At 50.2% G+C, this 20,610-nt stretch overlaps 1 protein-coding gene across 3 annotated transcripts in view; it reads right to left on the bottom strand.

Moving 5' to 3' along the window:
- Window positions 1-20,610, bottom strand: part of LRRK1 (leucine rich repeat kinase 1) — a 143,694-nt gene that overhangs the window by 25,897 nt on the left and 97,187 nt on the right. For all 3 annotated transcript variants that reach the window (XM_084773340.1, XM_084773341.1, XM_084773342.1), the window contains 11 exons: window positions 15,125-15,254; window positions 14,323-14,435; window positions 13,670-13,884; window positions 11,164-11,328; window positions 10,261-10,433; window positions 9,152-9,272; window positions 8,632-8,791; window positions 6,879-7,155; window positions 3,611-3,782; window positions 722-885; window positions 146-285 (listed from right to left, as the gene is read on the bottom strand). In XM_084773340.1, the coding sequence (XP_084629466.1) occupies window positions 146-285; window positions 722-885; window positions 3,611-3,782; window positions 6,879-7,155; window positions 8,632-8,791; window positions 9,152-9,272; window positions 10,261-10,433; window positions 11,164-11,328; window positions 13,670-13,884; window positions 14,323-14,435; window positions 15,125-15,254 (1,830 nt within the window). The remainder of the gene's footprint in view (window positions 1-145; window positions 286-721; window positions 886-3,610; window positions 3,783-6,878; window positions 7,156-8,631; window positions 8,792-9,151; window positions 9,273-10,260; window positions 10,434-11,163; window positions 11,329-13,669; window positions 13,885-14,322; window positions 14,436-15,124; window positions 15,255-20,610) is intronic.

Genomic DNA, 20,610 nt, shown 5'->3' on the forward strand with positions numbered 1-20,610 from the left:
GCAGTCATATCTACCTATCTATCTATCTATCTATCTATCTATCTATCTATCTATCTATCATCTACTTACCTATGTATTTATCATTTGTCTGTCTGTCTATCTATGTAAGCATGTTTAAAGGCTTGGTTCTAGAATATTCTCTTACCAGGAAACCACTGGTCGATCAGGGAGTTGACGTGGTCTGTGATGAAAGCCATTGCTGAGAAGTCTCTCATTTCTGATTGGCAGATGATTTTAATCCCTCCGCTCTTTTTCTTTTTCCAGTTCACATCTGAAGATTCCACACTGTAACCCGGAAGTGAAAAAGACCCCGTTGACAAACTATCAAAGACCCAGAGTGATTTCCCTGCTTCCAAGGATGGGCTTAACCCGCAAGGACCCTAAGGGTCCATGTGCCCTGTGGGATATTGGGGTGACTCTCCTATTTATATGCCTGTTTTATGGCCTACTTTGTCCTTGCTCCCTGCTCTCCCAACTGGAGTGAACTTAAATCCTGGGCTATGCTTCCCTCAGTCTGTCCTGAAGAAGGAGTCGGGGTAGAGCGGGGCAGGGAGATGGGGCCAACAGGACATCCACAGGGAGGGTCTCTGTTTCCAGCCAGCTATCATGAGAAGCCCTTCTCAGGAGCAGAATGGTGCACTCCACATGGGAAGGACACCATGTCCGGGCTATCACAGGCCACTGCTTGGACACCATGCTGGTGGGCTCCTGGATGTCCCACCTGAGGTAGCCCCCATCGAAAGTGACCAGCAGTCCTTCCTGCCAGTAGATGGTCTGATTTCTCTTGACTCTGAATGTGCTGCAGCGATTTCTCTGGTTTCCTGTAAAACTGTAAATGGTGACTTTCCGGTTCCTGCTTTTTGTATTCTTCTTGTTTTCAAAAAGCTGAAAGACAGGAGAGAAAAGACCCTGCTTAAGGATTCTGGGCTCCCCACTGGCCCTGTGCAGAGCTTCGAGGAGGCCGGCCTGGCCCCATCTTGATAAATTGCTACAGCTTTCCCACCCGTGCCTCCCACGCCCGCTGTTCGTCCCAGCTGCCAAGTCAAAGGCCACATGATCTGGAAGGGTCTCCAGGGTACCCTGGGAACAGATTTTCCAAGCGATTACAAATAGGCTGTTCTTCTCTGAAGACTTTCCTCCCTGGCTTCATAAGTGAACATTTACTTTAAATAATGTGGACAGGACAGAAAAAAATATATATAACAGAGAAAATAGGCAATCAACAATTTAATACCCAGCAGGAGGAACATTAAGATTTGGGTAGGTATGAGTCCAGGAGTTTTTCCTGAAAAAAAATATATATATATATATTTTTTTTACACACACATACATATGTAAAAAAAAAAACCCAACGATTCACACTGTGCTCCTCATTCTGCATGCTCTTTGGCCTGGGGATATAGCCCAGTGGCAGAGGGCTTGCCCACTGTGCCCCAGCCTTTAGCGCAAGTCACTAGCACTGGAAAACAAGGTATACTTGGAAAATGTTATGGTTACCATGTCATTAAAAACTCACTAAAAATTCATTTTTCCCCCTAAGGCTATGATAGTGATTTCTTGAACCATTCCTTTATACGAGGTTGGCTCGTCCACTCCCTTCAGGATACAGCCCTACGGACATGAAAAACACAGGAAGGTTTCTCTGTTTCCCTCAGTTTAGACATTCATCAGTGGGATGCCTGGCTCTAAAGTCTGGCAGTTTGAAGGCCCTGGAAGTTGTAGGGAGGTTTGGAAAAGATGAGACTGTCATCACAGCACCAGGCTGGGCATCTCGCTGGGTTATTTGTTGGTCTGACAGATCAACAGATAGAGAAGCGATTGCTGTGGGAAATCTGCATGTCTCTGATGAATGCTAAAGGCTGACCTCTTCTCCCTCTGTCCTCCATCTGAATTTTAACAGGATTTCATTCTGTATTGATTTCTCAGACAGGCATGCTGTTGGTACTCCCTCCCCCCTAACCCACCCCCAAGCTCAACCTCCCACAATGGGGGGCCCGGGGAGGGGGCGGTGTAGTGACCTCCCACTTAGAACACTGCAGGACACAGTTCAAATGGAGGACAGAGGACAGAAGGAACTCCAGGAGAGGCAGTGCCAGCACCCACTCTGTGGGTGCCAGTGAACCATTTAGCATCATAAAGAGACACCTCTGCCCCCTTCTGCGGCACAGGCTGCAGCGGTTTTGATCGATTTTTTTCAACCTCTTATGTTTATTTTTCTTCCCATAAAATGGGAAGATCAAAGAGCAGCTCTACCCAGCCAGGAAGTTATCATTCAATAAGGGCGCTCTAATTAGAGAGTGGCAAAAGCAAACTCGAGCAGAGATCGATGTCAAAAAGATTCGACAGTTGGAGTGCGTGCCAGGGGCTCACAAACTGCAGAGAGTGTCACGATTCCCCTGGGGGTTCTGCCAGTAACATAGCAGGGCTCCATCCTGAAGTTTCTGAGATGGTGAATCTGGAGTTTGGCCTTGAGAGTATCTTTCACGGCTCTCAGGAGGTGAGATTTTTGCTGATCTGGGAACCTCATTTTGAGATACTGCTCTAGGCAAATATGACTTCTGTATTACTGTCTTGCATGAAACTACCGTTGACTGACAGCTGGCCTGCCTCTCCATAGCCCTGGCTGGACCCACAGAACATAATCCTTGGGTTGGCTCTTCCTTGTGACTGAAGCAAGGGAGGGTTTTTTTTGTTGTTGTTGTTGTTTTTTGTTTTTTTTTCCAACAGTGGTTTCAGGCTTGGCTGCAGAGTGGCATCACTAGTGAGCTTTACAAAGCCCGAGTGATGCAAGCTGGGCGTGGGATGCACATCCTTAGATTCTCCAGTGAGGTGGTTCAAGCACAGATGTTTGCTGCTAAGCCTGACAACTTGAGTTCGGTCCCTGAGGCCCAGGAGATGAAAGGACCGAATCAAGACCTCTAAGGTGTCTTTACAACGATACTTAAGGTATGGGTGCTTACAACCAAGCTTTAAAATCTGGGTGATCTGAGAAGGGCTGTGTCAGTTACAGACACCTTCTCAGGTGAGTCATAGTGTATATCTGGGACAGAAGGGGAAGCCAGGGAGCTGGGACATGATTTAAAAGACTAGTTCTTGGGGCCGGGCGTGGTGGCGCACGCCTTTAATCCCAGCACTCGGGAGGCAGAGGCAGAGGCAGGTGGATCGCTATGAGTTTGAGGCCAGCCTGGTCTACAAAGTGAGTCCAGGACAGCCAAGGCTAGGCAGAGAAATTCTGTCTCGAAAATAAATAAATAAATAAATAAAATACTAGTCCTTGGCTTAGCTCATAGCTGCTGCACCGAAACCATGGTGGCTTAGTAGGGGGACCTTGCTTCTGCTACAAGTTCCAGGGTGACTTGTAAATGGCTAACATTTGGGACCATTAACTTTAGGAGGGTGTGGTCTGAGCCAGATAGGTTAAAACTTGGTATTTCTAGGCAGGGCCAATGGATCCGTGCTATGTTTGCCTCCTGATCTTGCATCACTGCAGAGGAGTAACCTTCAATTAGGCCTCATTAGCATAGAGGATGCAGTCTTCCCCCAACAGTGAGCTTATGGAAGCCCTCCCCCCCCCCACCCTCATGCCTTCCCCTTTCAGAAACCATGCTACCTGCAGGTCCATCTCAGCCAAGCTGATCAGCATCCGTGCTATGAACCTTTGCCAGAAGCCAACAGGCACGAAGCTCATCTTAAACACCCGCTGGATGGTGTTAGGCGTTGGGTGCTGCATGCTGTGGGTGTCCAGCCCAGGTTTGGATGGAAGAAGGTGTGGCAGGAGGTAGCTGAAACACATAAGGGGACAGGTGATTATCATGGCCCGAGATCCGCTGTAGGGACCCTGGTCCCTGCAGACGCTGGACTGTGGGAAGAGGCCGCTGCTGACAAGGCTCAGGCTGTAGAGTTCCAGTGAGACTAGAAATGATGTGGAGGGAAGCTCTGAAGACATAAAAATTGCCAGACGGAGCAAATTGGAGTTGCTTCTCAGAAAACTGGGTTGCGGTTGTGAAATCACTCAACGCTGACTCTGGTTGGCGGAGGAAAAACAAATACAGCTGCGGAGTTCTGAGGACAACGTAGATATTGGGGTCAGGGTAACTGGTTTTTGGTCTCCAAGGCTGTTTATTGCTCTTGGCTAATTAAAACAACACAATTGCCTTAAAACTTAGAACACGGCGATTTTCCTCACAAAACAAACGATGGTTTTATGAGAACGCGAGTGGACATGGTCATCGTTAAAATGTTGCATCACTGTGTGACCTAGGTGTTCTTGTCTATAGTCATTTTAAAGAGCTTATGGCTGGGAAGTCCCTCCCCACAATCGCATCTGGAAAGCAACATCCGCTATGTGCTGTAAGCTGTGAGCTGTGGGGGTAGGAACAGAACAGGCATACGGTACCCTGGGATGTAGTGGCTGGATTCTTTCTTCTTTAAAAAAAAATATTACTGTGCATATGGATGTTTCTCCTGCATGTATCTCTGTGTACCAGGTACATAGGGCCCATGGAGATCAGGAAATTTCCTAAATGCATTCTAAAGCTCATCCTCATACTTGTAGACCAGTGTAGGCCTCGTCAAAGAAGCTTCGTCTATTTTCAGTGAACAGAGACCATTATGGAAAACCATAAGTGGTTAAAGTGTAAAGATCAACTGATTGTAGGTTGCCCAGCTGAGAAGGATACATTTATAACACAATGCCCACGCCTAAGGCCCAGGAAACACTGAGGAAGGAGCAGAAATATTCTATGAGCTCAGGACCAAGAGGTCTGCCATGAGATTGTATCTCCCTAGAAATCACAGACCTTGAACTCTTTTTGAAGTTTCTTTCTTTCTCTCTCTTTGAAGGACTCTACTCATGGGTAGCCTCATACAAATGGAGCAAGAAGGTCTTGAGGTGCCCCCTACTCCCGACACATGGCCAAGTGTAAAGTAGGGATGTCTCTGTGGATGCCTGGTTTACAACAACAGAATCTCTAGGATGGCTTCCCAGGGACCAGGTCAGCTTTCTAGAAGTCTCTAATGGTACCAATGTAGGGCTCTGGAGTTGGGTGCAGAGTGGTGGTGTGTTCTATGGCAGATGCATCATAAGGGACTATAGGCTTATGGCCATATCAGCATCAAACCCAGGAAGTGAATGAAATGATCCAGAGCATCAACTTAGCTTAGTATAAAGCATCTTCTGGAGACTGAGCAGCCAGCGGAGATCTGGTCCTCATGTTCTCTTCTCAGCCTAGACATCTCGGGCTCCCATTGAAGTGGGTTTGGAGTGTTGGCAGTTCTGATGTTTAGCAAGATGAGTGACATGGAGAATGGCTGCTAGGGATGGATAGTCTAACACCTAGGGAACCACTGAGGACCACACCAAGAACAGATGGGATGAATAAAAGCACTGAAAATGTAATTAACTCAGAATAAAGTAGAACAAATGAGCAAATTAAACAAATGATAAGGTACTAGACCTGAAGCCAACTACAAAGCTAATCACACTAAGTATAAATGATCCAAGTATTCCTGTTTAAGGCAGAGATCTTTGGGTTAGATAGTTCACTGCCAATAAGATATTCATTGTAACATAAATGCCCCCAATAAATTGATAATAAAAGTATTGGGGGGGAGGGGGCATAGTTGGAATTTTAAAAGCTAAGAGACCATCAAAGCTGGTGTGTAATTGTTTTAAAATTAGACAAAATGGACTTCAAGAAAGAAATATTATGTGACGTAACAAGAGACACTCAATAATAAAACAACAATAGAACAATTATAACAACATGTTGCCATAAATTTCCAATATCAGTACCTTTTTGCATTGGGATTTTAGTAAAAAAAAAATGGGGTTTAAACATAAGCAAAACTGGCTAGGCATGGTGGAGCACGCCTTTAATCCCAGCACTCGGGAGGCAGAGGCAGGCAGATCCCTGTGAGTTCGAGGCCAGCCCGGTCTACAAAGTGAGTCCAGGACAGGCAAGGCTACACAGAGAAACCCTGTCTCGAAAAACCAAAACCAAAACCAAACCAAACCAAAACAAACCATAAGCAAAACCATATCAGAACAGCTAAGTTTATAGCCAAGCAGAGGGTAGATTATACAGCATGGATACACTAGACAAACGATGGGGTATGTCCTAGGTGGGTCAGAGTGGAATAGTGAGAAATTTCATTATGCTACTGGGGATGGAGTAGCATTTAAAATAAAGGAACTGTTCATAGCACTTTTGATTCCATATTTTTGCACTGCAGCTGGTCATTGGTAAATGAACCTGTAGAGTGTGTAACCTGGATAAAAGGAGACTGTAGATGCCCTCAGTATACACAGAGGAATAGTTCGTGGGAGGGGGTAGAGTTGCACAGTGGAGGGGTGGGGTAAGAAGCAGGTATCAGGGGCACAGAGAAGAGTATTGGGTATATGAATGACATGCCCACCAAGACAGGTGGTGGAGGAGAGGAAACAGGGGGTCTCGGACATGCTTGCAAGGGTTCTATCAGCATTCCAGGAAGTGGCATTTGTAGAGACCCAGGCCTGAGCCTGTCAAGCCAGCCACCCTCAGTGCTATTAATGATTTGAGAGTGCATTCTGAGCCTGCAAAACTGATACGTTTGTCCACGTCACAGACCGTTTTCAGTTACCATATAACCAAGCAAACAGCTGCCCCAAGAAGAACTCCCATTGCATGTTTTCCTAACCCCTTTCCATAAATGGATTTCTTCCAACTGCCTGAAAAGAGATATGGGGTGGTCAAAGTAGGTGCATCTACCTTCCTGCTGTCCTAGGCTGGGCAGCTGGCCATCCCTCTGGAGGTGGCAGCCCAGGAACTCTTGCTGAGGCCACCAGTGTCCTCAGACCTCATTCCTTCTTTCAGCACAGCCCGGGGCTGTGGGCTCACCTGTCATTGGCAACAGGCAGGGCGATCTCAAACTTGGCAAGAAACTGGAAATACTGCTCTTCAGTCTGCTGTGTGAAGCCGGTCCCCACCAGCAGCATCCTGAGGTCCTCGGCTCGGATCACCCCATTCTTCGCCACTGACCGGGAGCCCTTGATGCTGAAGATCCTCTGCAGGCATTCCGATAGCCAGATGGGGTCCAGGAAGTAGAGGTTCCTCAGGCCATGGCTGGTGTCCGGGAAGTGCAGCAGGGCTCCTGTTTCTATGAGAAAGCTGATGGCTGCAAGGAGGGAGGGAGGGAGGGTGGGAGGGTGGGAGGGAGGAAAGGAAGGAGGGAGCTGTGTCAGAACCACATAGGGACCAAAGGAGACTCCAATGATGACCCTGTTTCTAGGAAGAAACCAATGTTCCTGCCACGCCAGGTCCATCAGACAGGGCGGGCAGCTGGAGCCTGGTGACACACAGTGACTCTCACCAATGTCCTGAGTTGATGGCCAAGCAACTACAAATAATCTTGGTACTCAGACTGAGTATCTGTAAGTTTCAGCCCTTGAAATTCACTCGTGAATCTCCTAAGACAACACTCGAGATGCTTTGACAATTCTGTGTAGACCCGCGCTGAGCAGTGTGAAAAGCATGTGTTGTCCTGTGTTTGTGTTCCTAACTGAGCTCTTGCGCTGTGAATGCCCCTTCAAGGGTCTATTTACTGTCATGTTTAAAATATTTTGGGCATTTGGGGTAATTTTGCTATCTAAAATGACCCTCAAGAATAATGCTAATGGCTTGTCTAGTGTTTCTAAGTACAAGACTGATTTATAGAGAAAATATGGCATTGGATAAGCAGTGTTTAGACAGAGACTATAAAAGCCACGACACGAGTGAATAAATCGGCAGTATCTGTTCAAAAGTTAAAAGAAGATATATGTGCTGGTTAGTTTTTAATGTTAACTTGATGCGGCCCAGAATCACATGGAATCTCAATTGAGGAAGATCTATTGGGCATGTCTGTGGGAGATTGTCTTGATTACTGATTGACCTAGGCCATTGTGGGCAGCATCATTCTCCAGACAGGGAGTCCATCCTCCTAAATAGTATCAGAATGAAGAAAGAAGAAACCAAGCAACCAGGCAGCAGGGGTCCATTTGTTCCTCTCTCCTCTTGGCTGTGGCTGTGATGTGACTAGCTTCCTGCTTTGACTTACTTTCAGTGCTAAGCTCTAACCTGGAATTGTAACCCACGTAAACCTTGTCCTCCTCTAAGTAGTGTGTGGCCGGGGTGTTCTATCGCAGTATGGAACAGAGGCCTATGTGAAGCAAGGTTACTGGCGGCTTCATTGATTACCGTGTGACCAGAGGCAGGCCCGAACCTAGCCGTGTCTTTCTCTAGGGGCAATGGTTTTGTATCTGCCAGGGCAGCGGGGGTGGTGAGGATAACTACTGTGAACAGTAAGAACTGTAATTGTTTAACCTCACTATCTTCCTGGACCGAGGTCCTAGAAGGTGGTGGCCAGTACACTTTGTGTCTGTGCACATCCTCTGCAGAGCTGCTGTCCTGGTCTCTATCCAAGGAAAGAAGGGCAGGGAGAGGGATGGCAGGGGGCGACGGCAGCACGGAGAAGTGGAGGGAAGAGGCCAGGAGGCAGGCGGAACACCAGGAGGTGGAGACCTGACACAGAGGCCTCACAGGGGCCTCACCCCACTTCCTGCCCTTCAGGTCCCCCATACCCATGCCCCCTGTGTACCCCCTCCAGGCCTACCGGACTGCAGGTCCTCATAGTCTTTGATGTCGTTGCCTGGCGTCTGCTCCACCAGCTGTTCCAGCTGCCTGTCGGTCAGATACTGCACTTCATCGCCCAGGCTACGTCGCTGCTGCTCAGCCAACACGGCCTCCTGTAGGCTTATGTAGCTCCTGGGGATCTGGGAGTAGGTGGGGGCATGGCTGAGCCCCTCAGGCCCATGGGTGCTGCCTGCGCCAACACTCTCCACCACCCCACTATATGGTTCTAGGACCGGAGGACATGTCATTACGTTATGAGAATTACAAAGAGGTCTCAGAGCATGGCTTTGCTCCGCCTCAGTTGGGGACAAACACAGGACAGCAGCAGGCCTAGGAAGGCGAGGATGATTGTGATAGGCCAACGATCCTTTCCTGCTCTCGCCTGTAACTACTGACCTTAAACACAGCCATATACGCCTCATAGCAAAAAGGGAGGGAAGTGTGGACCCCAGCAGTGGGAAGTCGGACCCTCCGACCTAACCGGATAAGGGGACACTCACCAGCCTGCCAGCGAGTTTCTGACAGCCAATCGTGCTGCCCACGTCCTTCATGTTGCATGTGACATGGAAAATCAGCTGCCGCAGCCCCTCCTGCCCTTCCAGATTCTTGCAGGAGATCTCGCTGTGTGTGAGAATACTGGGGCTTAATCAACATACTACCTCTTCATTGGGGCGGGGGAGGGAAGGCAGCACATAGCACCCCTGTTTCCCTAAAGATTTGTCCCAAACGCTAACAAGACTCGAGAAGTCATTAAAGAGAGAACAGAAGCTTCTAGTAGGTCTTTCTGTGTGCACAGCCCCATGCTGGGCACCGAACACGTTGGCCTGGCTTCCCAAAACGCTGAGTTCACAGAGGAAGAGTGAGGCCCAGAGGTACTGGGGCTCCCAAGGGTGTTAGCTGGGAAAGAGAAGCACATGCTGAGGCTGGGACTCTGTTATTAATGACCCTTCTGGGTTTTTCTTGGGGCATCCCAGGAGTCTCCAAAATCCTGATGTCAGGCTGACAGGTCATCACGACCTGTCCACCAGCACCCATGCCATCCCACCCAGAGCGAAGGAATCCGAGACTAGCTACAGCAGCACGTGTTTTACTCTGTTTAGGGAGCCTCACTTCCTTTCCTGAGCCTCAAATTCATGGCCTGAAGACTAAGTGCCTCGGCCCTAGCAAATACGATGGCCACTGACAAGGGGTTAAACGGAGTGACACACCCAGGGGCGGCTGGTCTCATCTGCAGCAGCCTGTCCCGCGTCACCCTCTGCAGATACTTTCAGGCTCAACAGCTGCTCTGAGATCTATTTGGATCCAACACAGGGCCTGGGATGTCAGTCCTCGATCAGTGATTGGAAACTACTACACATGGTGTTCAAGTTCCTGTCTCTTTGTTCCAACGGGAGCTGTGTGCTCTTGGCCCTGGCACTGACGGAGGAGAGGGCCCTGGAAGGAAGCAGTTAGGGTATCTCGAGACCTTGTCTCTCTAGTCATCAAGCTGGTGACAGCCTCAGTCTGAAGAGGCCTGGCCCATCCCCAGGTCAGATCTCAGGCGAGAGGGGATCTGAGTGAACAGAGCACGCATGGCAGCAGCGGCAAGCAAGAGGCAGGCAACACTCACTGCAAGTGTTTGAAAGTGATGTCCGGGAAGCCCGTAGCTCTGGACCCCGATGGCGAGCGGCAGAGCGCCAGCACATAGGCACGCAGTGTTGCTATCCTCTCCACTCGGAATTTGGCTTCAATTAGGTCCAGGTGTGTCCCGACCACCAGCACAACAGCATTTGGGGCCTTGGCCTGAAACAGAGTCCCACAGCAGCATCCTGTATCTTCTCCCTCAGGGTGTAAGCGTGCCAACCTTGCATGTTAGTGGTCCATGCTCAGCCACTATCCTGTAGACTCAAACATTATGGGTCCATCCTGAGCTGAGGGATGTCGGAGCTGCCTTAGAATGCGTTCCACTCACTGGGGCTGAGTTTAGCCCATTAGAGAGGGATGGCTGGCTCTTCTGACTACCTGAGGGAGCGGCCTGTGTCAGGTCAATGGCATCTTTACACTGGGAAGGCGTGCTGCCTGCCTTTTATGCACTGGGTTATTAGATTTAAGGTAAATAAGTAAATAACAGCAGCTCTGGGTCCTTGGGCCCGGAAGGCCTCTGAGTTCTCGCGTGTGAAAAGCAAGCAAGGTGGGGGTCCCTCTGGGAAAGCCCTTCACCAAGAATAGTATCTTTCCCTTGCATCAACCTCCCCATTCACTCTTTCTTTCTTTCTTTCTGTCTTTCTTTCTTTCTTTCTTTCTTTCTTTCTTTCTTTCTTTCTTTCTTTCTTTTCAAGACGAGGTTTCTCCCGGTAGCCCTGGCTGTCCCAGACTCGCTTTGTAGACCAGGTTGGCCTCGACCTCACAGCGATCCACCTGCTCTGCCTCCCGAGTGCTGGGATTACAGGCGTGCGCCACCGCTCCACACAACGCTTCAGGCCTCGGATGCTGAGACCTGAGTGAGAGAAGGGCAAAGCTGGCGGCTCCTCACCTCGATGTTGAGCAGCCAGAACTGGAGGTTGGCCACGGCTTCCTCCCCGAGGGCCAGGTTCCAGACCACCACATACAGGGCCTTATCTGTGAAGAAGCACTGGTTGACGGTGGACATGCTGGCAGGGCCCCCAATGTCCCAGACGTTGAACTCCACGGACTCAACCTACTTGAGCAACAAGGCACAGAAGGGAGACATTTGAGTGACTGAGGGCGGGGGTGGGGGTGGGGGTGGGGCATGAGTAAACCGTAAGAAAATTTACAACTTGGAATGCATCCGGAAAAGGCCACGGAAAAGTTACAGACTCCAGTGTCTCAGGAATTAGCAATCCTGCCAAGGGAGAAGGGCCCAGTGGCACAAAGATAGACTTCTGGGAGCTTCTATTTGATGCTAATAGAAGCTGCGCGCCTGAGGAGATCATGGCCTCTTGTGGTCGTTACCTTAGGCTCCCCACAGTTGGAAGACATCTGCTTTCACGAGGGCCTCCGCTTTGACATCACGGCTCCCACCCTCTGTGCAATGGCCAGATGGAGGAGGCGTCCCTGAACTTGCGTAGGTCAAAGGTTGTCGCCCACCAACGAGGATGGGAAACCCCCCCTAACGTGAGAATCCGACAACAGGAACTGGGCTGCCAGGAAGGCTGTGTAAACGGTTTCTCTATCACGGCATGAGCTCAGAGCTGGCCGGGAAACCAGGGCTGCAGTGAGCTGTAGCCAGGAGTCATTCCCGTGACGTGACGCAGCATTTGGGCCTCTGAGACAGAGACAGCATGCTGACCTGGCCTTGGATAAAGATGAAAGCAGGCAGCTGTTCTCAGCCAGCACAGAGCAGCCGGATGGGCCTTAATGCTCATAAGAGCAGCTATGGCGTTAAAGTGAAGGCGGGGGTATTGGGCCGTCCGCCCCTTGTGCCCGGGGAAGCGGTTCCCTGAAGAAAAGCTGGGAGCAAAAGTGACTGAGTCATCATCAGAACGGCAAAGCCAAGGGTATTGCAGGAAATGCTGGTTATTTTAGAGAACCTTCAGGGGTGAGTCAGGTTGTCACTCCCTGTCTATTCTGAGAGGGCGTGGTATTCACCATCTCATGGTTCTAAACCTGACAGGCAGGACACTGTTACTTTTCTTTTGGGTGCTGGGGATTGAACTCACGGCCTTGCACATGCTAAGCACAGGCTGTCTCATTGATTTGTACTCCTGGTCCCAAGGGCCCCATTCTTACAGGGACCAGTTCCAAGTATGCTAGCGTACGGCTTCAGCCCAAAGGCTCCGGTTTGCAAACTGGATTTCCCTGATTTGTAAGGGGGTTTTATGTGAAAACCCCTGCCATCAGACTTACCTCTCATAGTGCTGGGCTTGGAGGAGAAAGCCATGTCCCAGGTGGACATGGCTTCTCAGTTTTCTGTCCTGTAAACCTCTCTCCACTCTGCACCCCAGAGTCGCCACAGGGAGGCAGAAGCACATATTCAACAGATAAAGGCCTGTATTTCTGGCACTCAGGGCAAAACCACTTTCTGTGGGCTGTATGGATGGAGTGCTGTGACAGTTTGAATTTGCCATGTCTGCTGGAGGCTTATGGCTTGAATACTTGGCCCCCTGCTGGTGAGATCTCAGCAAACTCTAGAAACTTAGGAAGGTGAAAGTAGGTCATCAGAGGAGGGTCCTTGGAATATATATTATCCTGGCCACTTCCTGTCACTCCCTACTTCCGGTCTCCAACGATGTGAATGGCTGAACTCATCACACACTTCAACCGTCACGATGCTCTGCTCAACACAAGGGGCCAAGCAGCCGTGGACTGAACCCTCTGGTGCCGTGAGCCAAAACACACGTGCCCCCTTCTAACTCATTTCTGAGAGGCATTTTTGTATTTTGGTCACAGCAACACACAAGTAACTAACACAAACGCCATGCCTGAGATCTCACAGGCTGTTCTCTGCTTCAAAAGGTTAAAAAAAAAAGTTTATTTCTATCTTCGTGGTCCTGAATGGGAACGAGGATGATGAACAAGTTGGTGAAATATTCTTTTTAAACAGGTCATTTAATGGAACTTTTGGAGAACTTGAATGAAAGCAGTAATTAGGGAGGATAAGGCATTGACTCCTGGGGTACCTTCGTGGTCTCCTTTTAGTGTGTGTGGGGGAGCTGACAGATGCTGAGGTACATCTCACTGCCGGCTGTAGTACTTTATTCTTAGCCCTAGGGGACCCCACCTTAGCCTATTTGAATCTAAGCCACTGTGACCAGCTTTGAACCCTGAGCATGCGCTCATGAAAAGCCCCACAGGGGAACCCAGCAGACAGGCAGGCCACTGGCCCCGAGCCTAGACTTAATTATGATAGAAAAACTACAAGGTCATGGGAAGAACTGATTCGTCACTCTTGGCAAGTGTTCAGTGGAGAACATCTTGAGCCTTGGACTCAGGGTGCCCAGGGTCCCCAGGAGAACAGAGAACGGCCCACAGGGCGCTCCCTCCCACTCACAGGGACTGCGTGTCCACCCATCCTTCACCTTGGCTTTGGAGCCTGCTGGTCTCTGAAGCTCCCACTTGCTGGTCCTGATGGTGGCTTCGCTGTGTGCGAGCTGCGGGGCCTTCCCTGTCTGTAAGATCTCCAGGAGTGTGGACTTGCCCTGGCGAGGGGGGCCCACGAGGATCATCTTCATCAGCTTACACTTCTCCGCCTTGCGCAGCTGAGCACGCAGGAAAGACAGCGTGGCTTTTGGGCCTGTGAGAAATCAGAAGAGGGAAAAAGCGGGTGCCCTAGATGACGTCTAAAGGGAATGCTTTGTGCATCACTATACACGTTTCTTGGGAGGCCAAATTTCATCCCAAAGGGACAATTTCTACGTGTTCCAAGAGACAACGTTTGGATCTGGGTGGGTGAAGGGATGATAGCAACCAACCCGAAGCTTAAGTGTGAAAGTCAGGACTGACAGACAACGTCCTTGCTGCCCTAGGTGCATACTTTATTACCCTAGCTCAACCATATCACTATTGGCAGCTACTGTGTTGGGGCCAGTTTCATAGCGTCTTCCCAATCCGTGAGGCTGGAACTGGGCCCCGCGGTTCATTCACCCACTGATCCCATTCTTAAAACCTACCAAGGGGAACCTAACTCATCTTTCTAAGGTGGCGACTGGAACAGGGCTGAGGAGGCCCCTACCTTCTTTCCTGACCTCTGCAGGCACGTTGCCAATGTTCAGATCTTCGATGTCCAGTTGCCAGAGGTTTCCCAGCTGGCCTAGCTCCAGAGGGAGCTCCCGGAGGCCAGGGTTACTGAAGTGAACAAGTCCGCATGAGAGAAGTACATACGTGGAGACACGGGCCCACAGCTGTCATAAGCTCCCCAGCCTGCACGGGCCACCGTCAAGCTCTATTTTAAGCCGCGTGCCGTAGGCGTTAATCTCAACATTCCATTTAAACACTAAGCCCGTCACACCCCTGCGCCATCAGTAGTGGAAACATTAGTTCTGCCTACTGGGAGTCCCCACAGCCTCAACCTGAGTCCCCACCCACAACCTACCATCTCTCTTTCACCAGTGACATAACCATCAAGATGGCCACTACTTCCTTTTCAAACTGAGTCCCCACCCACAATGGGGACTCTTTCTTTCCCTAATGACACGTCCATCAAGATGGCCATGTCTTCCTCTTGCAAAGGCTCTATATTTTCAATCCGAAGGCAACACTTTCTATGGCCCTCAAGGCTTGAATGCTGCGTAAGGGCCCGACAGGACCTGACACACGGTAAAAGGTCAGTGCGCAAAGGGGTCAGGGATGCAGCTGTCCTCCTCACTGTCCCCCAGCCTCCTCCATCTTCTTCCCTCCGCCATCTGTATCATACGCAATCTGAAAACCCTGCTACTGCATCTCAGGCGGCTTCCTTCCTTCTGCCTGGCCCCTCGTGATGTAAAGGGGGGGTCTACTGTCTCATAGGGCGGCATCTGTCCTCAACGTCAACTTACTTGCCCAGGTAGAGCTCTGACAGGTTCTTCATCAGGCAGACAGATGGAGGGACCGCGTCAAGATGGTTGTCGTTCAGACAAAGGACCTCCAAAGACTCACTCAGGAAAGCTGGGAATTCTAGCACGCATGCTGCCAAGAAAAGTCAAGAGAGGCCGTGCTTCCCAACCGTTCTAGATGGCCGCAGCGTGAATGGCCTGCCATGTCTGGCGAGAGCAGACTGAGAACGACAGCGCTCAACTCCCTGACCCGTCAGTTCTAATTCTACAGACACTCTTGTGTGCACATGTGACAAAGACGCAATGATGGGGACACTGGCTTGCAGTAGCGCAGAGACATGACAGGGACATGTCCTTCATTGCTACATGTCCACAGGGGGTTGGATAAACAATGGGATACATGGTTACAAAGCACAGTGCACGTCACGTGCCTGTAAAGTGATGGCTTTTGAAGAACTGGAAAATCCAGGTGCAGAACCAGGTCCATAAGAAGGCTTATTAATGTGACAGAAAACATCTGCCGATATGCACACGTGCATTATCCCAGCACATGAGTGTCATACACATGCATGCACATCCAACACATGTGCCAGACACACATATATGCATGTATGTTATACAGACTAATAGTCACATCCAGAGAAGGAACTCACTAGAAGGCCAAATACTCATTTTGTTTTTTAAAATATACCCCTTCAATGAAAGAAAAGATAATCAACAAAGAGAAATGTTATGGGCCAAGGTGTTTTGTTTGTTTGTTTTTTAATGTTGCTTAAGATGTTCCTCCCTGAAAAACCAGCCGGCTCTTTAGTATTCGAGTAAGTTCATTCGGGAGGCTAATTATGAGATTATCATTAAGGTCACGTCACGTTTGCCGTTTCCACGGCACCCGAGCCTTTGTGTAAAGAAAGAATGTCATACAGAGCTTTGGAAGTGCACATTAATAGGATTCAGGCCTTTAGACTACAGCAGGATCTCTGAGGAACTTTTATCCTCCCATCACCCCCGCTACCCAGACAAGCAGGAAGAACGGACAGGATATCCCACTACGAATCAAGGAATCCCAGATGCAGGCACTGCCTCCGAGGCCTCGGCTGTGATGCTCTGCCAGGCACGGAAGATGCAGGGGATAAAAAAAAGGCAACATTCTTTTAGGGGCTGAAATCACTGGTCGGTTACCTAGGTGCAACCACCTCCCCCAGCGCTGGCACCTCTCCACCCGTGAAGCAGCAGTATTGGTGGTGGGCACGGGCTAACCCGGCCTCGGAGAATGTTCTGGAAGAGACTATGCCAGACTACTAAGATGAGCACTTAGGAAACCCTGCCCAGCTCACCGCACTGTTAGTGGGATTTGCTGCAGCTGTGGAAATAAAGTTGCAGTAGGCTTGCCAAGGCAACTCTGTCCTAGACCTTGTCCTGTAAAAGATGTTCAAAAGGCCTTTCTTTCCCCTTTCAGTGAAACAACTTCACATCTTCCTGGGAGGGCATCTAATGCAGGAGAGGTGTGCTCTCTTGCCCACTGAGGGAACGCTGAGCAGCTGGCCACGGAGCAGGCCAAGTCTGAAGTTTCACCCTGGTGTTTGCGAAAGCTCCTTAAGTGACGGATAAGGGGAGTAAGGAACCACAGCTCGAGAGGGAGGCAACACCTGTCACGCCTCCAGCCAACTGTTGAAAACTGTGGAAACTGGGTTGGAGAGAACACAGCCTGAGGTATTTATGAACTGTTATTTATTCATAAGTTATTTATGACTCCGGTCGTCTGAGTTTTACTGTAAAAATGATCACCCAAATTATTTTTGGACAAGGCGACTGCACAAAAATGAATGCTTGAATGTACGTAAACCTCCCTGGAATTTAACTGCCCATCTGCAAACAAGTTGTCTTTTGTAGGTAAAATCATTACCCAAGGTCAACTGCCCTGAAAGAACAACTCTCCTGAGGAAAAAGCCTGGCAAGGGCATCTTGCCTTCATCTCACTCAGGGGTGGCCTTCAAAATTCCAGATGTAATTGAAAAAGCAGGAGGCCTTTGTCATCTACCAACGCCTCGATGCCCTCCGCTGGGGAACCTTTCAAGCTGTAGCCCCCTCAGACTGGCTGCCAACTCACCCCATGGCTTTCTTGGTATGCAGCTTGGCCTCCCTTAGCAGCAGTTTCTACAGGCTGTGGTCGGCCCCACTAAGTGCTTTGCTTTCCTTCCAGTGCCATCATTTTTGTCCCCAAAAGGATCCCACATAGCTGGGTGTGATGGCGCATGCCTCTAATCCCAGCACTCAGGGAAGCAGAGGCAGGTGGGTCTCTGTGAGTTCAAGGCCAGCCTGGTCTACAAAGTGAGTCCAGGACAGCCAAGACAACACAGAGAAACCCTGTCTTGAAAAACAAACCAAAACAAACCAAAAAGGATCTCACATGTGTGAGTGGAAGGCGGAGTACACAAAGTTGGCCACCAGTAAATGGCAAAAGGGACCAAGATTGTTCCTAGCCCATGCTTTTGTCCACTGTCCTCTTCGACACCAGGAGAAGATGGTGTTTCTTTCTTTCTTTCCAAGTGAGATTCTTACATCTGCACTCTATTTCCCAAGGCTGAGGGAACTTGTATAAAGGGACCAGCTGCGCTGGGGAGATGACTTAGTGGCAGAGTACTTTCCCAGCATGCCACGAGGCCTTGGGTCCTATACTTGCATGCAGGAAAAACAAAGCAAAAGGGCCCTAGCATGAAAATTGATAAACCGTATTTTCCTATTAGCATGGCAACAGATTTCTGTATGTCTCCTGGTTCTCTGGGCCTATTTTTCCAAACTTTGTTATTTGTTGCCATCTTTTTCTTGTAGGGTTGTCTGACATATACATATGGGAACAAACTGCAAGCATTCTTTGAATATTAGGGATTTGTGTGCCAATCTGTATTGCAGTGACCTCTGTGGGAAGTAGTTCTCAGACATTTTCAGGAAGCTTTGTCTATACTGTCTTTTACCAAATAAAACTTTCCAGTTTTTGCAAAGCCAAGATTTGGGGCTTTAAAAAAGGAGTTTTGATCTGGGCATGGTGGTGCACTCCTGTAATCCGAGCACTCAGGAGGCAGAGGTTGGCAGATCTCTGGGAGTTTGAGACCAGCCTGGTCTACAAAGCAAGTCCAGACCAGCCAAGACTATACAGAGAAATCCTGTCTAGAAAAAAACAAAACAAAACAAAAAGTGATTTTTGATGGCAGGGTAGCCCATACCTATAATCTCAGCACTTGGGAGGCTGAGGCAGGACAATCACCACTGAGGCTACAGAGTGGATTTCCAGGCTAGCCCAGGCTAAAGCGTGAGACCATGTATAAAAATAAAATAAAATTAAAAAGATTTCCCAGCCAGCTTTTAAAGGTTTCCCCCCAACACACGCCACACAAGTGCCCTCTGAAGTGTTATCTTTTCAATGCAAGCCTGCTATCAGTGAAGACACTCCTATCCCTGACTTAAGGAAGAGTGCGGGTCCTCCTCGCTAGTTATGCTAACTCTGTTTGCTAAAACCTGAAAACAGCCTTTTCTACTAAGTTACAGTGCCATATATTAAATGTATACAGTTTTCTCTCAGGAACCCTGAGGGACTGGGATCTACAAGAGCATGCATGTGCACGCACACACACACACACACACACACACACACACACACACACACACACACAAACACAGACACACACACACAAACACAGACACACACACACATGCACACACATATACACACAGACACAAACACAGACACACACACACACATACACACACATACACACACACACACACACACACAAACACAAACACACACAAACCCACAAAGTACAACAGGTGTGCGGCCTGTAGGGCTCATCTCTTATAAACTCATCTTGGCTCTGTGGCATCTCTCAACCTCACCTCTCACTACCTGATCTGCTCACATTTAATCCTTCAAGCCAGAGAGGAAAGTTACAGTCTGCTGTAAATAACCCACAGATTTGCTCTTGTCATATGTCATATGGATCTTCTGTAAGTGTGGTCGGTTGTAGGTTCTCAGATCTGATCAAAAGTTGGTCTTACAGACAAGGAAAGCATTTAGCAGATCCAGGGGAGGGTACAGGGGTGAGGGAAGCAGAGGATGGACAGTGGGTGCAGGGGTGAAGGAGGCAGAGGATGGACAGTGGGTGCAGGTGTGAGGGAGGCAGAGGATGGACAGTGGGTGCAGGGGTGAGGGAGGCAGAGGATGGACAGTGGGTGCAGGGGTGAGGGAGGCAGAGGATGGACAGTGGGTGCAGGGGTGAAGGAGGCAGAGGATGGACAGTGGGTGCAGGGGTGAGGGAAGCAGAGGATGGACAGTGGGTGCAGGGGTGAAGGAGGCAGAGGATGGACAGTGGGTGCAGGGGTGAAGGAGGCAGAGGATGGACAGTGGGTGCAGGGGTGAAGGAGGCAGAGGATGGACAGTGGGTGCAGGGGTGAGGGAGGCAGAGGATGGACAGTGGGTGCAGGTGTGAGGGAGGCAGAGGATGGACAGTGGGTGCAGGGGTGAGGGAGGCAGAGGATGGACAGTGGGTGCAGGGGTGAGGGAGGCAGAGGATGGACAGTGGGTGCAGGGGTGAAGGAGGCAGAGGATGGACAGTGGGTGCAGGGGTGAGGGAAGCAGAGGATGGACAGTGGGTGCAGGGGTGAAGGAGGCAGAGGATGGACAGTGGGTGCAGGGGTGAAGGAGGCAGAGGATGGACAGTGGGTATAGGGGTGAAGGAGGCAGAGCATGGACAGTGGGTGCAGGGGTGAAGGAGGCAGAGGATGGACAGTGGGTGCAGGGGTGAGGGAGGCAGAGGATGGACAGTGGGTGCAGGGGTGAAGGAGGCAGAGGATGGACAGTGGGTGCAGGGGCGAGGGAGGCAGAGGATGGACAGTGGGTATAGGGGTGGGGGAGGCAGAGGATGGACAGTGGGTGCAGGGGTGAGGGAAGCAGAGGATGGACAGTGGGTGCAGGGGTGAAGGAGGCAGAGGATGGACAGTGGGTGCAGGGGCGAGGGAGGCAGAGGATGGACAGTGGGTGCAGGGGTGAAGGAGGCAGAGGATGGACAGTGGGTGCAGGGGTGAGGGAAGCAGAGGATGGACAGTGGGTGCAGGGGTGAGGGAGGCAGAGGATGGACAGTGGGTGCAGGGGTGAGGGAGGCAGAGCATGGACAGTGGGTGCAGGGGTGAGGGAGGCAGAGGATGGACAGTGGGTGCAGGGGTGAAGGAGGCAGAGGATGGACAGTGGGTGCAGGGGTGAGGGAGGCAGAGGATGGACAGTGGGTGCAGGGGTGAGGGAGGCAGAGGATGGACAGTGGGTGCAGGGGTGAAGGAGGCAGAGGATGGACAGTGGGTGCAGGGGCGAGGGAGGCAGAGGATGGACAGTGGGTATAGGGGTGGGGGAGGCAGAGCATGGACAGTGGGTGCAGGGGTGAGGGAAGCAGAGGATGGACAGTGGGTGCAGGGGTGAGGGAGGCAGAGGATGGACAGTGGGT

Source organism: Acomys minous (genome assembly GCF_964271855.1).
Source record: "Acomys minous genome assembly, chromosome: 2".
Taxonomy (NCBI): domain Eukaryota; kingdom Metazoa; phylum Chordata; class Mammalia; order Rodentia; family Muridae; genus Acomys; species Acomys minous.